At 35.5% G+C, this 15,962-nt stretch overlaps 1 protein-coding gene across 10 annotated transcripts in view; it reads left to right on the top strand.

Moving 5' to 3' along the window:
* Positions 1 to 15,962, top strand: part of ROBO1 (roundabout guidance receptor 1) — a 1,122,944-nt gene that overhangs the window by 1,048,746 nt on the left and 58,236 nt on the right. For all 10 annotated transcript variants that reach the window (XM_053903216.1, XM_053903212.1, XM_053903215.1 and 7 more), the window contains 8 exons: positions 1,798 to 2,003; positions 3,790 to 3,871; positions 4,042 to 4,210; positions 4,312 to 4,478; positions 9,719 to 9,840; positions 10,801 to 11,032; positions 11,991 to 12,112; positions 15,138 to 15,309. In XM_053903216.1, the coding sequence (XP_053759191.1) occupies positions 1,798 to 2,003; positions 3,790 to 3,871; positions 4,042 to 4,210; positions 4,312 to 4,478; positions 9,719 to 9,840; positions 10,801 to 11,032; positions 11,991 to 12,112; positions 15,138 to 15,309 (1,272 nt within the window). The remainder of the gene's footprint in view (positions 1 to 1,797; positions 2,004 to 3,789; positions 3,872 to 4,041; positions 4,211 to 4,311; positions 4,479 to 9,718; positions 9,841 to 10,800; positions 11,033 to 11,990; positions 12,113 to 15,137; positions 15,310 to 15,962) is intronic.

Genomic DNA, 15,962 nt, shown 5'->3' with positions numbered 1-15,962 from the left:
TAAAGATACAGGAAACTGAATAACCCCCCAGATATTGGATTATTTCTAAATATAACAAGACTACCAAATGTAAGCCACTCCATTACTGGATTTAATTATAATCAGTAATAAAGAAACACTGCTACTAATTTAATTAATGTCTAGAAATAAATATTCATTCATTCTTACAATCAAGGGAACACAGGTGGTAGAATCTTATGAAACCCAATGCAATAAAACACTTTCATTCTTTTTTCATACTTATCAGGAGGGGCCTCTAATTTGATTTTAGCCAATCTCAGCAGAAAATGTTGCAAAGATGAAACAGTTCTGAACAAAGGAATTAACTGACTTACATTTTTCATCTGTGGAGTCCCTGAAACACTCCTGCCAGGTTACAAACTCCAGCCTGCGAACACGCCTCCCTGATATTAGCAAATTTCATACCAGTAATCAAGTATGGTAGAGAATCAGAAGGGTGGAGTGAAAAGGCAGTCGCTGATTTCACTCTCTTGCTTTCTTGTTTTTGCTTAAATTGAATGCATAAAACTAATAATTATTGCATGGTAAATGAAGAACAAAGTGAAGTGTGGCTCCAGCTTGTGAAACTCTTTGGTGCATAGAACTTTGAACATGACGCATCCAGCTTGGCAAATTCTTGCATGCAAAATTTGGTTACTCTGGCAACCAGTTTCTTTTAATCAGGAGACTTCTTAAAACTGTCTTTTATATATTTGTGACTTAAAAATGTTTAGCTAATATTCAGAATTTATAGCTTGTTAATGACAAAAATTTCTTACACCTAGTTTTTAGGTTTCATAATGAAAAACAGCATCTATAGAGTTTCACCTGAATTGACTAATCAGGGGATGAGAACTGAGAACATCTCTCTAATGCAAGCTATTCTAGTTAGTCTGCAGTTGTTTCTGATTTTTCCCCTAAATAATGGCTTTCTTACCTGAGATAAAGTTTTTAGTTTTTCATATAATAAGAAGAACATTTTTTTTTTTTTTACTATGAAAATGCCTTCCATTGTTTCCTTCCATAGTACATTAAAACTACTAAGGTGATAGAATTTGCCAAAGTGTTTTTCAGGCCCTGGTAGTTCCAGGATGAAAGTACGGTATTTTTAGGTTAGGGGATTGGCTTGAGTTATATTTTTGGATTAGCCTACTAACAATGGATTTGGGGCACTTTTTCAGTTTTTTATGTATTCATTAGGTTTAGGAAATTTTTACCCATGTATTCTGTTAATAGAATTCCAAGGTAGAGCTCAAGCATATTGACTTGTAAGTCATGAAAGTCTAAAGCACTTATTTGAATCCAAAATTGTCAGACATGCTGGTATGATGCCATAATTTTTTTACGTTGGGCACAAAACAGTTATCGGATAGTGAGCTGACTTTAGTTCATTTATGAAAATATTGTCTCATTAGTTTCCTTGGGGTAGGTGGTTATTTGTTGTGTTTTATTTTTACATATTTTAATGTTTAAAAAGTACAGCATTCCACTTTTCACCACTATGCATATACTTCGCCGTCCACAATTCTTATTTCCTCCTCAGACTCTTAAGTGAAAGAGGCCCCTTGACAGAGTAGCATGCTCAGGCAGTTGTGGGTCATTGGAAAGGAGTGTATTGTATCTCATTTTTATGTCCTGAACCAAAGCATCATATAAATGCATTCTGAATAATGCATGGCTCCTACTTTAATTACTTGTTTAATTAGTTTGTTTCAAAGCCTAGAGCAATTGCTGTTGCTTGGATGATTAGAAAATTGCTTCCAGTTGTAGAAATCTATTTCCTGTTTCTTCTGGCAGTGATTGCAGACCGGCCTCCCCCGGTCATTCGACAAGGTCCTGTGAATCAGACTGTGGCCGTGGATGGTACTTTAGTGCTCAGCTGTGTGGCCACAGGCAGTCCAGCACCCACGATTCTTTGGAGAAAGGATGGAGTCCTTGTTTCAACCCAAGATTCTCGAATCAAACAGCTGGAGACAGGAGTGCTGCAGATCCGATATGCTAAGGTAACTTAAAATGACCCCCCGTTTCCCGTTTGATCCACTTTGGTTTTTGCCTCCAGCAACTGGTGCTGAAGTCTCACGTTTTAGAACCAATGAAATGCTGAATAACAATACTAATATATTTTTAATTGATGCTTTATTCTTTTATATATTTAACATGATTTGATTCAAAACTTAGCTCATAGCAAGTAATGTAAGGGGTAGTTTTTGTTTGTTTGTTTTAAGGAGAAAAAATATTTTTGAGACATGTTGAAGAAAATAGACAGGAACTTGTGGGAGAAAAAATGCCTTCCAGATAGTGGTATAATGCAGTCATTCCATAAAGGATTTTTCAAAGCTATTTCTCCAGTACCATTTACCTACAATGTCCATGAACGGTTCTTCTCTGTGAATATTTGGCTCCACATTTTGCAAAGCAGAACACTATACATGCAAACAAAAACTATGTAGCAGGTGTCCACACTGAGTGCACATTTCAAATCAGAATGTGAAATGATGAAAAGCCCACAAGTCTATGAGAACAATTTAGGGATTTACCTTCCCAGGGCATCACACCTCCCTACCTGTTCTTTCAGGACTGTGTTGTTTTGTTTTGATTTTGCCTTTTCTTTTAGGTCAAGATCAGACAAGCTCACAAGGCATATGAAAGAACAGCTTTGACAGCAATAAACATAAATTTCACTCACTTTATTGCCTGTTGTGGGTGGCTTCTTGGGAGCTTTGGACGAGCATGAGAGTTCATATTACGTGCCATGAAAGTTAATATGTTGTACTTCTTTGTGAGGACGATTGCAGTTTTGTTCCTGCAGTTACCAGAGCAAGATGGCAACATTCTTGCTTTATCAAATGTTACTCAAAGATAGAGTTACTACCTTAATTAAGCAAAGGTGTATGGGTTCGTTATGCTAGTGAAAATTTTTTTTAAATTTTTTTAACGTTTATTTATTTTTGAGAGACAGAGAGAGACAGAGCATGAGCAGGGGAGGGGCAGAGAGAGAGGGAGACACAGAATCCGAAGCAGACTTCAGGCTCTGAGCTGTCAGCACGGAGCCCAACACGGGGCTCGAACCCATGGACCGTGACATCATGACCTGAGCCGAAGTTGGATGCTTAACCAACTGAGCCACCCAGGCACCCCCACTAGTGATAATTTTAAAGCTGAAGATGTGACCCCGGTTTGTTTTCTGGCATTCAGTCTTGAGAAGGGAAAGAGACCATTCATTCCAGCTGAGGTTTGACCTTATACTTATTAAAATTGCCTTCAGTCACAGGTTGAAAAAAATAAAATAAAATGGGAAAAAAGAGTGAATACTTTGAGAAGAAATCATTTTGTGTTTATCCTTTTTCTATAATATATGTTTATCTCAGATAGACACATGGATGTAACCCTAATAAAATATGAAATGGCAAGAATAGTCATTGGCTAAACTTTATGAGGATTACCACGTGACATTGAATATGAAGATATAATTTAGTAATTAAAATTAATGCTCTGAATTTGAATACCTCATTGTTTATTGTCCCTGACACTGAAAATAGTGATAAGGTAAAGCAATTACACATTATATTTTTGTTATGCAATTAAAATAACCATATAAAATCTTATTTTCTGTATTCATGTAATATTTTCCTTTACATTCAATAAAAATATATTCAGTTAAGAGGAAGTTTCTAGTTATTGAATTTTAATGTAGTTATCCATATTCATGGGACATATACAAACCTATCATTTCTTTTCCAGCCCATTGAGCTCTCGATTGTTCCAAATATTTATTTTCTGTCTTCTCAGCTGGGTGACACAGGTCGGTACACCTGCATTGCATCGACCCCCAGTGGTGAGGCAACATGGAGTGCTTACATTGAAGTCCAAGGTAAATTAGATAGCATTTTTGCCTTAAAGCGTAAAAGGAGGTTGTTTATTTACTGGCAAATGGACAAAGTGGATGTTCTGATGCCTGAAGAGGTGTATAATTATGTAATCTACCTTTACATGGTTATCTGTGTATGTGTAAACATCTGTCCTCTTTTGCCCTTTGATTAGAATTTGGAGTTCCAGTTCAGCCTCCAAGACCCACTGACCCAAATTTAATCCCTAGTGCCCCCTCAAAACCTGAAGTTACAGATGTCAGCAGAAATACGGTAACCTTGTCATGGCAACCAAATTTGAATTCAGGTGCAACTCCAACATCTTACATTATAGAAGCCTTCAGGTAGAGTAAAGATGATGTTTCCTAGTTGGTCTTTTTGTTTTGTTTTGTTTTTTTGGTTTACCATTAAATATGCATGTTCTAACTTGTGTATCTTTCCTCAGCCACGCATCTGGTAGCAGCTGGCAGACTGTAGCAGAGAATGTGAAAACGGAAACATTCGCCATTAAAGGACTAAAACCTAATGCAATTTACCTTTTCCTTGTGAGAGCAGCAAATGCATATGGAATTAGTGATCCAAGCCAGATATCAGATCCAGTGAAAACGCAAGGTAAATACTGATTTACTCAACCTTGTGACACCTACTTGTCCTTAGATGTAATTTTATAAGCCAGTAATTTGTACTGCATAATGCTACAATTGCATACATAATATAGATCTGTTCTTCGAGTTGCTCAATTAATTTTTAATACACAAACACACTGTCTGCAAACTTTATTGTTTTCTGTACCACATACTCCAAGATAAGATTGATAAGAAAGAGCAGGTTTCCCATTTTATAGAATCATAATCTAATGAGATAAAAATACTATGTATTTTTGTATTATATTCGATTTCTTGATTTTTCGATATGGTTATATGTGGGTGTAAAATCTTAATCACATAATAATTGTGTTTAAGATTGAGTCAATTTCACCTGTGTTGAGATTAGCGCTCATGAATTTCTGGATGAGTTTTGAATATCACAACACTAGTCAAGTAATATTTTGTGGAAAATCAGGCAAGTTTAAGAGAGATTTGGAAGATAAACTTGCATTTGTTCTTAATTCAGCTGTGCAGTCAACCTCCTATAAAGCATGGGGAAAAATAATTTAGGTCTGTGCATTATCTGGCCTGTCTTTCATTGTCAATTATATGAGCTGTGATATATTAAACTTTTAAATGATGTCATGTATGTTTGGTCAAAGCTGGGTTAAAGAAACAGATAAAAGGAAAATGAATATGTAGAAGCTACTTCTAAAAAACATTTGAAATTAGAAATCTGCTTACTTGGGCCACATTCTAGATGTACTGCTTTTTACTATCTTTTATGAATAAAAATCGTGTTTAGCTTTCAGCAGATTATCTCCTATCCACCACCATACTCCATTTGTTATTTTAAAGCTTTAAGAAGAGTAAAACTTACATGATGAATAAAAAGATGATTTGAATCAAGCTTTAACTTTTTAAAAGATATATTGTCATCGTAATTAAAGTATGGTTATCCTTATATTAAAAAAGAAAGATGATTCTAGATGGTAGTGATTAGAAATAGACAGTTATTTTCTCGACAGAGGAATCGTGATGTCTCAATCTTGAGTTGTACCTTTTCAAAGGAAAAAATGTCACTTAAAGTGATAGAAACGAGTTGTGCACACAAAATTGGAAGACTTGAACTACTTTTTCCTGATTTTAGAGAGGGTCTGCCAACCATTTTGCATGTTTTGTCTTTTCTAATGAGTGTATAAGGAATCTCTGTTGAGGGACCTTTTGTTCTAGAATTTACGGAGAAAGCAAATGGAGTTGCAGAACGTGCCCACATTTGTCTCTTGCTGTATGAGTCCAACACACCCAAATGCCTATATTTGCTCTGATGATTCACCTCATCAGGAACGCTAGGACTCTTGGATCTTGCCTTAATGCAGTTTGAGGTTTTCAATATTAGATACACATTTATAAAGAATGCAGACCCTTTGACAGCTGTAAAATGAATTTAAATTTCTGTCCCCAATACACGGGTCTCTACCTAGGAGACTCCTCTAAGTGAAAGTTTTGACGGACTGCTACTCAATTACCTACTCCTGTGAATTGTCTTGTAATAAACGTCCTTATTTGTAAATGATGTGGCAATTAACGTTTAATCTGAAAATTAACTTAAGCCTTTTTACATTTTAACTGACTTAGTGGAGCAACGTAAGTGGGATGAACCCCTGTCAGTGGGAAGACTGGAGGTACAGTGAGGTAGGCATACGGTTTTGAAATCAGGAGTCTCTGTCTCATCTCCTGAACCTGTTAGCTCTGCAGCCCTGAGCCAGTTAGTTTGTCCTGAGCTTCAGCTTCCTCACCTAAAACATGCGGCTAAAATCCGTACTCCACAGGTTTGGACAAGGATTCATCAGCTTATGAGCACCCAAGACTCAGATCTCGTTTCTGTTTTACGCTGTAGGAATTTGTTACTGGACTCGTGTTTCTTTCACTGTCTGGACTAAAAATAAAGGAAGTTGATAACCTTTGCAGATGCCATAACACTGAGAAAGACGAGATTGCAGAATGAGAGCATCAGAATTAAATATATCTCAACAGACTGAAGTGATGGGTCAGCACTGACAAGATTAAGATTAATGGAGCGAATTTAAAACTTAACGTTTTAAAAGTTAGCTGTAGAAAGACAAACTGAGGACCCCAGGCCTAAAGGGGGAGTACATGTGTGTCAGGGTGGTGGGGGCAGACAGAGTTCAGTGTTTTGAAGTCCGTTAAAACACCTCTGACCAATTGAGTGTTGTATTTGCCAAAAGAACACACGTAGTCTTAGCTGGCATTAGCAGAACTACGTCTGGATCAAGTCATCTCCTCCCTTTACCCTGAACTGGTCAGATTATGAATGGAATGATGTGCTCCTCTTGAGCGCTACGTTTTCAGGTAGACTTTTAAGAGGAGGACAGTGAGGATACTTGGTGGGGCTGCCAAAACAAGTCCAAGGAGTAGACGTAACATTGCGGAAAGTTTCCTTGTCTAGTTCTTGGACTGCGTTTGAGATGCCCTGAAGCCCAGCTGAAGGTTAGGCTGCTATTGGTTGGAAATTGATTCCTAAGAGAACAGTCATAGTGTCTGTAGCCATTTCAGTAACATGGCTGCAAAAATAAGTCTTCCCCAAAGAGGGATTCCTATGAAGGAGTTGGGTCGCAGTTAAAGGTACAAGGCCTAGTTTCCAGTTCAGGACTCAGGTGGATCCGTTTCACAGCCAGGCTTAGAGCCTTGTCACACAGCTATGGAGATGTCTCTTCCCCAGAACAGGATTTGATGCTGCAAGGAAGATGCCGTGAGTCACGGGCGAGTAGTGGGTGTGTGGGCCGTTGCTGGCATGCTGGGCTTGCCACTCCTGTAACCACTGTGCTTCGTCCATGTGTCCTGTTTGCATAGTATTCTGAGCCCTATCTTTGAAGAATAGGTCCAGCGACACAGCATGTACAGCATGGGTATGGTATAGATAATAAGAACTCAGTCGTTGTAAATAATGAAGCGGGGCCTGGGTCGTCTCTCTTCAGAGACTGTGTATAAATTCCAACACTTGGGAAGCAACTGGATAGAATTACAATCTAAAATTTCCTCCCAGTTTAATTCTGAATGCTCGGAAGGACCTTTTACATTATAATCCTTTTCTTTTTTTTCCCAAGAGAAGAAAGAGGACAAGCAAGAACAGTAACAGGATCAATTCAAAAACACCTGAGGATAGAAGCTTACATATGAGAGGAGGTGTTTAGAAGCTGACATAATGATGTGTTTTTCATAAAGTAATTCCCTTTAACTCACCCAGTGTTTGTTGAACACATTCTGTATGTATGGCTCCGTGCTAGGTGTTCTGGGTTCACACAGATTAACCCAATACCTGCCTTCAAGACGAGGACTTCATATGACTTAACGAAATTCAGTTCTCTTCATATGACTTAACGAAATTCAGTGGCGAAATTCAGTCGCCACCATCGGTAGTGCCATTTAACATATGAGAAAACAGAAAAATAGTGAAATGGCTGATCAGTTGCTGAGTTGGGTGCAAACCCAAGTCTGTCTTATTCCCAGGACTTCGCTCTTATCCTAGAGATAGATGGTAGTTGGATAGATGGTAGTTGGAGTCATGGGAGCAATAGAAACCCAAAGGGAAGAGAGAGGTCCTGAGATGGAAGGGTGACAGATAAGTGCTTTTCATCTGAACGCTGTGATAATCAGTTGCCTGAGGGCCAGTGTTAGCCAAAGATATTTGTAGTGATGATAAAGTATGAGAAGCCAATATTATCTCCATTGTTTTTCTCATCTTGCTTCTTTATAAGATTAATTGATAGGCCCGATATATGTACAGTCAAGAGTATTGTATCTAAGAGTGTGAAATAGCACTCTCGATCTGTCTTCTGTTCGCTTGCCTTCCATGGAGTCCATCAGACCTTGGCAACCTCATTTTTTTGTCATTTCAAGGTTTAATTTAAATTCTAGTTAACATACAGTGTAATACTGGACAGCCTCATTCTTAATATACATATCTTTTGCTTCTTGTTCAGAGTAAGCTCTTTAAAGACTGAAACTAAAATTTGGAAAACTAAAATTATCATTTCTGTTGTTTATGGGATAGTCAATATTCTGGAATGTATATGCCAACATATAATACTATGAGAAAAAGAATTCTGGCCACAAAAAATTATTTATTTTCTTTCCTGCTTCACCCTGTATTCCCTTTTATTATTATAATCAAAGCAAAATGTATGTATTTGGAAAACCTTTTGAGAAATGGGCAATTTTTATTGAGTAGAGACTTTAGTAACTTGAACAAAGCCCCTCCTTTTTGGGGAAAAATAAAGTGCAACATAAATGAACACTTGTAGTAGTTTAATTCTTACTTTGTTTGAGGTCTCCTTTCTTAAATTTTGGTGTTCTTGAGATTGAGAACTTTTTATTAAACCTTCTGTACAGTGATACAATAAGTGAACCAAAGCAAACCATCAGTTAAATAGATGTTAAGTGCTCTTTCCTCATCAGATTTATTTTGTTCTTTTCTTTTTCTTTTTTCTTTTTCTTGTTTTTCTTCTTCTTCTTCTTCTTCTTCTTCTTCTTCTTCTTCTTCTCTCTTCTCTTCTCTTCTCTTCTCTTCTCTTCTCTTCTCTACTCTACTCTACTCTACTCTATTTCATTTTATTCCATTCCATTCCACTGGTGGCTTCTCTATCCACCATTGTAGGTACTAATAACTTACCATGTATCTTTTTGGGGAGGGTATCTAAATTCATCGTATAAGATGTGAGGTGTCTATTTTCTTTTTGTGCTTGCTTTATACTTCCACATTTCCATTCTTTTCATTTCTCATCCACTCTTGCAATTTCTGGATCCTTTCTTGCATACACAAGATTACTGTAGAATTTTGTAACAAACTCAGAGGGATTGCACCAACTCTCATGCTTGGCAAGAAAGCCATCATTACATGGTAGGAGGCGCCCTCAGATGCTGCTTTGTGTCATAGTTATTTTTGCTTCCTGCTCTTTCTTGCTTTCTACTTGTCCTCTGCTGTTCTCTCTCTCTCTCTCTCTCTCTCTCTCTCTCACTCTCTCTCTCTCTCTCTTCCTCCCTCCCTCCCTCCCTCCCATCATCTACTTGCTAATGAAAACGTCAAGCTGTTCCTATTTTCTTCTGTATAACGGGTTAACTTCACAGTTGGAATGATTCTTCTTTTCTGAGAGTTGCCATGCATGAAAGGATTGTTTCACTATGTTTTCATTCAAGTCAGTTACATTGTGGTGGATGTAACACAATCTTCTTGGATTGTTGCAGATGTTCCCCCAACAAGTCAGGGAGTAGATCACAAGCAGGTCCAGAGAGAATTGGGAAATGTTGTACTGCACCTGCACAACCCCACCATCCTTTCTTCCTCTTCAATCGAAGTACACTGGACAGTGAGTCATTGTTGCAATATTTGATTTCAGTTTTAATAAGATGACTCCTGGGGGATCATTATATGAAAAAAATGTATTTATGGAACAGATTGCTTATAACTATATATATATATATATATATAGTTATATATATAGTTATAGTTATATGTAGTTTTATATATATAGTTATATATATAGTTACATGTGTATAGTTTTATATATATAGTTACATATATAGTTTATATATATATAGTTATATATATATAGTTTATATATAGTTATATATATATAAACTATATATAGTTATATTTATATATAGTTATATATATAGTTATATATATATAGTTACATATATATATATATATATATATATATATATATATACACACACACCCACACACACACATATAGTTGACCACTTTTCCACCAATGACAACTTTATAATGTAAGTATTGTTTATCATAGTAGCTGTGCACTGGCTTTAAACAAAAAAAAGTTTCATGTTGTATTTTCTATTATACTGTAATAGTAAACTTTATCATTCTCAAAGAAAAGAAACACAGAATATTAATTATAAATATATAACTTGTGATAGGATCATTACCACATAATTTTTTTAAACTTAGAAATATTTCTAGGTAGTATTAAGTAAATGTTTGAAATTAGAAAGTGGTGAAACACATTTTCTCATCCTTTTGGTCCTGACATATCTCTAGATGTCTATCACAGAACTGTCATGATGCCTAACATTTCTGCACAAACCATAGAAATTAATATCTAATATTAATATATTAAGCTGAAAAGTGAATACATTATAAATGATAGTGACTCATTTTTAGTATTCTATCTTATATAAACTAGAAAACTATAAAGTAAAGCCAGGTAGAATTTTTTGCATTTTGTTACATTTAATTTTCATAATTTTTAAATAAACCAATAAAAAGATATAAATGGTTACATTTTTATTTGTCCTTTTAATAGGTGGACCAACAATCTCAGTATATTCAAGGATATAAAATTCTTTATCGGCCATCAGGAGCCAACCATGGTGAATCGGAGTGGTTAGTTTTTGAAGTGAGGACCCCAACCAAAAATAGCGTGGTTATCCCTGATCTCAAAAAGGGAGTCAACTATGAAATTAAGGCTCGTCCTTTTTTTAATGAATTTCAAGGAGCAGATAGTGAAATTAAGTTTGCAAAGACCTTAGAAGAAGGCAAGTATGAAATGTGTGATTACTGTGCTCTGTAATATATTTGTTAGGTTTTTATTAACTTAAGTGAAGAAATGTTAATGTTAATACTGACACTAATTATTAACTGTCTTGATATTGAACATTGTATTTTCCTAATAGAATTTGTTCAGTTAGAGCTTCTAAAGACCAAAATTCCATAACGTATGACTTGCTTTAATAGTGGCCTCTGTAAAAATGTGCAAATGTGGACTCAACTGTGTGTTACTTAATGGCATATATAGGACATACTCAATTGTTCAGAACTAAAACTCACATTTAAAGATAAACTTGCTCTCAATGTGCTTGACTTTCCATTAATTATTTTCTATTCACTGATTGAATGTTACTTTGAGTAATGATTTATAAATAAGGTGAGTATTGACTTGGTTTTTCCAGGACTTTCTGGGGTTAGCATTTTATGCTTATGCCTCATGTCTATGGAAACTGCTCAGCTCTAGCAAAACCAGTATGATAGGCTACTCTATAACTGGAATTTTAAACCCTTATTTACAGAAAGGTTAAATGTCACAAACATATTCTTTAATGAAACCAGAATTTTCTGTAAAATGTGTTCATTACTTTGATTACATAAATGATAAGGATATAGTTAATGTCATGGGTGATTAATGTATACCTTTATAGTTTGGAACGCTTGTAGGGAGAACATGAGACTAAGGTTATAGGGTAGGAGAAACAAGAATTTTCCTGGCATATTTTGTGGAGATAATCTATGTAACTTTGGTTATGGAAAATTCTCAATAGCTAAAGACTTAGCAATATTGAGGAGACACTTAAATCATTTGGGACGATTCAGACTTGGATGAGACATATGCATATATTGACATAGATTTTATATAGTGACTACTTGACTTTAAATGTTGTGTCTGCTTCCAGTGTTCTCTAATATATTCATAACCTACTTTTTAAAATAATTTAATAGCACCCAGTGCCCCACCCCAAAGTGTAACTGTGTCAAAGAATGATGGAAATGGAACTGCAATTCTTGTTAGTTGGCAGGCGCCTCCAGAAGACACTCAAAACGGAATGGTCCAAGAGTATAAGGTAATACATATATAGTAATTTACTGATGGACACCCTTCTCCCCCTACCAAAAAAAAAAAAACCAAAAACAAAAACAAAAAAAACCCACAAAAAACACACACACAGAAAAAGCGTGTTTAAATTGTGGATATTTGGCGCCATCTGCTGGTCAGTGGAGCAACATGTAAAATTATTTGAAAAATACTTTCCTGTTCAGTAATTGTGGAATAATTCTTTCTTCAGCCATTTGAAGAAACAGTTAATTTAAAAGAAGTAATCTATATGGTCACAAAATCTATAGGTCCATGTAATTTCACACAAACAGCAAGTATGAATGCTAATAAAAAAGTAATTTTTTTTACCTTAAAAAAATACCTTGAATATATTTTGCAGGATTTGGTTGCCCCATGAATTACCTATGAGTCAAATTCTATTAAACATGGTTTGCTTTATGTTTTTTTCAACATATTTGAAATTTTCGAACTTTGGAGCTAAGTTGGAAAACTTATTTTGAGGTGCACAAATTTTTTTTTTTCTATAAACTGTGTTTTAGTTTCAAAGGAAAATGTCCTGTCTCAGAGGAGATTCGGTTATAAATTTATGTATGTTTAAATGAATTTTAAAAATATAAGATGTCAAGTGGCTTAATCTAATATTCTGACAATTATTTTTATCTGTGAAGTCATTGGCTTTAGTCATTAAATTTAAGAGTCTTACATAGATTTTGAGCAAATATTTTCAAGCATGACAAGGTACAATAAAAACTAATTTAGGGTCATGAGATGTAGCCTATCAATGAATCTATATTATAGGAAAGGCTTAATGATCCATGATAAATGAAGAAGTGATTGATTGAATCAGGGGAATCTCAATAGAAAATAGCTTTCACAGGTCTTTTTTTCCAACATATGTGTAAACATATTGCATACTAAAAGAATTTTAACTGCAAAACATGTATTTCCGTAGATACTGCTTTGTATTCCCGTGATACCTGAGTATTTTTCTAGTTACTATCTAAACTGTGATACGAGTTTATCTCACATATGTGAATATTTTAGTCTGTGTCCATTGATAGGAAAATGACGTTAAAAAGGTGAACACATTTATCTTCTACAGGCAATTGCATACCAACATCAGAATCACTTGTGGACTCATTTTCCAAGTATAGGTCCCTGACCACCATTCTGAGAGATTCTGATTCAGTAGGTCTGATAGGGCACTTGCATATGTATTTTGGTAGATCTTTCCAAGGTGATTCTAATGTGCACACTTGGTAAGACCCAAATAAAGACCATCAGTGTTCTTTTGAGTAGCAAATTGGTTTGTAAAACAACTAGATATACTGAGCTTAATTTAGGTCTAATATTTTCTTAAAATGATTTTTAAAAACAAACTGAAAACCTCGTTATGAAATTTGCATATATTTTTAAAGGGTGACATTTTATAGTATTTAAAATAGTGCTGTGAATGCCCCTCAAATGTTCTAAGATATTTCAAATTAGATCTTCTAGTGTAATTGAGTCATTAAAAGGTACTAGTCTCTACGATGTAAGTGTTTTCTCATGAATATCAAGGTTATCTGAATACTGGGGTGTGACAGGATGCTATGGTTCAGTCCAGAAAAATGAACTGTTATAGAGATTATTAAGGATTTAAAATGAGGTGATGTCTCAGCTCTCAAGTAAAATTGTGTAATGTAGGCATTTTCCCCTAAGAGCCAAAGCTCATTTCTCTCCAGAAGAAATGCAAAAGGGTGGATTTCACTTAACTTCATGGTCAATTTAAAATAATAAAATGCCTTTGAAAACCTGATTGACTGGTACAAAATCAGTTTGTGGCTTTGGTTCAGCTGTGTAATGTAATTGGGGGAGGAAAAAATCACAAAGGACTCTTTATTTCCAAATGGTCAGATCCTGGTATAGAGTCTGACCATTTGTTGGTGTTATGCATTGAAACAATATTAAAATAATGTTAACCTCCAAAGAAAAAAATAAATGGTGGTTGCCTACATGATAGGAGACACTGGTACTCTTTCTTGGGTTTATTTTAAATCCCATTCCATATTACAGTTTAGACAATAGGCTACTTGAAACTAATCCTACATCTTGCTCGAGGACATCGTAAAGAATAGAGAGTGTGTTTTACTACCCCATGGACCATTTTCTTATGGCAACTGAGTCCAAATGCTGTCATGCACCATATCCTACTTCTTGAACATTGCTGAGGGTCACTCTGATTAAATAATCCTTTAGTGAAATTTAAATTAAGGATTACTGTGTAGTTCAGATATCTTAATTTCCTTAAAATAATTTCCCATCACAAATATCCTTATCAAAGTTATTGAGCTATACACTAGTTTTCTTATTGGAAGAATATTTTTCTTTCAAATATGTGTTGTTATTTTTCATTGTCTCATATATGTTATCAAAGACTCACACACCACAGGCTGAGTAGACTCCTAGGAAGACCCTTTCTCCTTGTATCCAGTTTTATTTATTTACTTTTCACTAAACTCTATAACTCTACACCGAACATGGGGCTCAAACTTGGGACCCAGAGACCAAGAGTCACATGCTCCAGTAATTGAGTCAACCAGGTACCCCTGTCCAGTTTTGTTATAAATAGCCATATTTATACAAAGGTACTTTAGATTAAGTTATTGATCTTTATCTGGCTATACACAGCTTTTTGCAAAGCCTTTTTGGCAAATAATTTCTAGGTGTTTAAAAAGAAAAAAACACCCTGTTGATTTGGACTGATAATAAGAACCTGTGTCTTTGAGCAAAAATGTATAGACTTTCCCATTATAATCCTTTCAAAGTATATGAGACAATTTAGAGAGGTTTTGAAGGTACTGCTAACCTGAGGTTTGACGGGGAGAGGCCTCTCAGAACTAGATCCTAGGGAAAAATGACTTTTGCAGCATCCTATATTAGGTTCATGATGAGTCTGAACTTGGTCTGGGTCTAAAACTGAAATGCTATGCTGATCTTTGCGTTCACTTAAATAGTTTACCAGCTTAACATTCCTTGTTCTCTTCTTAAAGGTTTGGTGTCTGGGCAATGAAACTAGATATCATATAAACAAGACAGTAGATGGTTCCACCTTTTCTGTGGTCATCCCTTCTCTGGTTCCTGGGATTCGGTACAGCATAGAGGTGGCAGCCAGCACTGGGGCCGGGGCCGGGGTGAAGAGCGAGCCACAGTTCATCCAGTTAGGTGAGTGCCAGTACAGATCCGCTTTGACAGTCTGTCGCTGTATCCATTGTCCTGCCTTTGTTTTTTGTTGGTTGGTTGGTTTGTTGGAAATAGAGCTGCAACAATATATTTCATAAATGCAGAAAGATATATACAAGTATATAATTATAAAAATATAGAATAGACCATATAATATTATGATTACATAAATGTATATAATATATATCACAACTAAACTTAAACTTAGCTGAGCACACATTTTAAATTATATTTCAAGCAAAAGCTGTCAGCATTCATTGTCATCCTAATTCTATCCTTTTCTTTTCTTTTTTGGTCTATTCAACAAATACTATTAATTGAGAACCAAGGATACCTCAGTGGGTAAGAAAGACAGTCTGAACATTCACGGAATTTATAGTGATTTGGATGAAAAAAATAAATTCCCATGAAAAAGTTACACTAGGCATTAGAAGTTTAAGCAATATGCAACTTATATTTACCATTTTGGTGTCTGTTGTTTTTTTTTTTTAAGTTGTTATTTATATTGAGAGAGAGAGATAGGAGAGAGTGGGGAAGAGGCAGAGAGAGGGAGAGAAAGAGAATCCCTAACAGGCTCCACACTGTCAGTGCAGAGCCTGATGAGGGGCACGATCCCACAAACTATGAGATCAAGA

This window comes from Panthera pardus, unplaced genomic scaffold (genome assembly GCF_024362965.1).
Source record: "Panthera pardus isolate Hobbes unplaced genomic scaffold, ASM2436296v1 HiC_scaffold_16, whole genome shotgun sequence".
Classification (NCBI taxonomy): Eukaryota; Metazoa; Chordata; class Mammalia; order Carnivora; family Felidae; genus Panthera; species Panthera pardus.
This window is presented reverse-complemented; position numbering and strand designations above follow the sequence as displayed.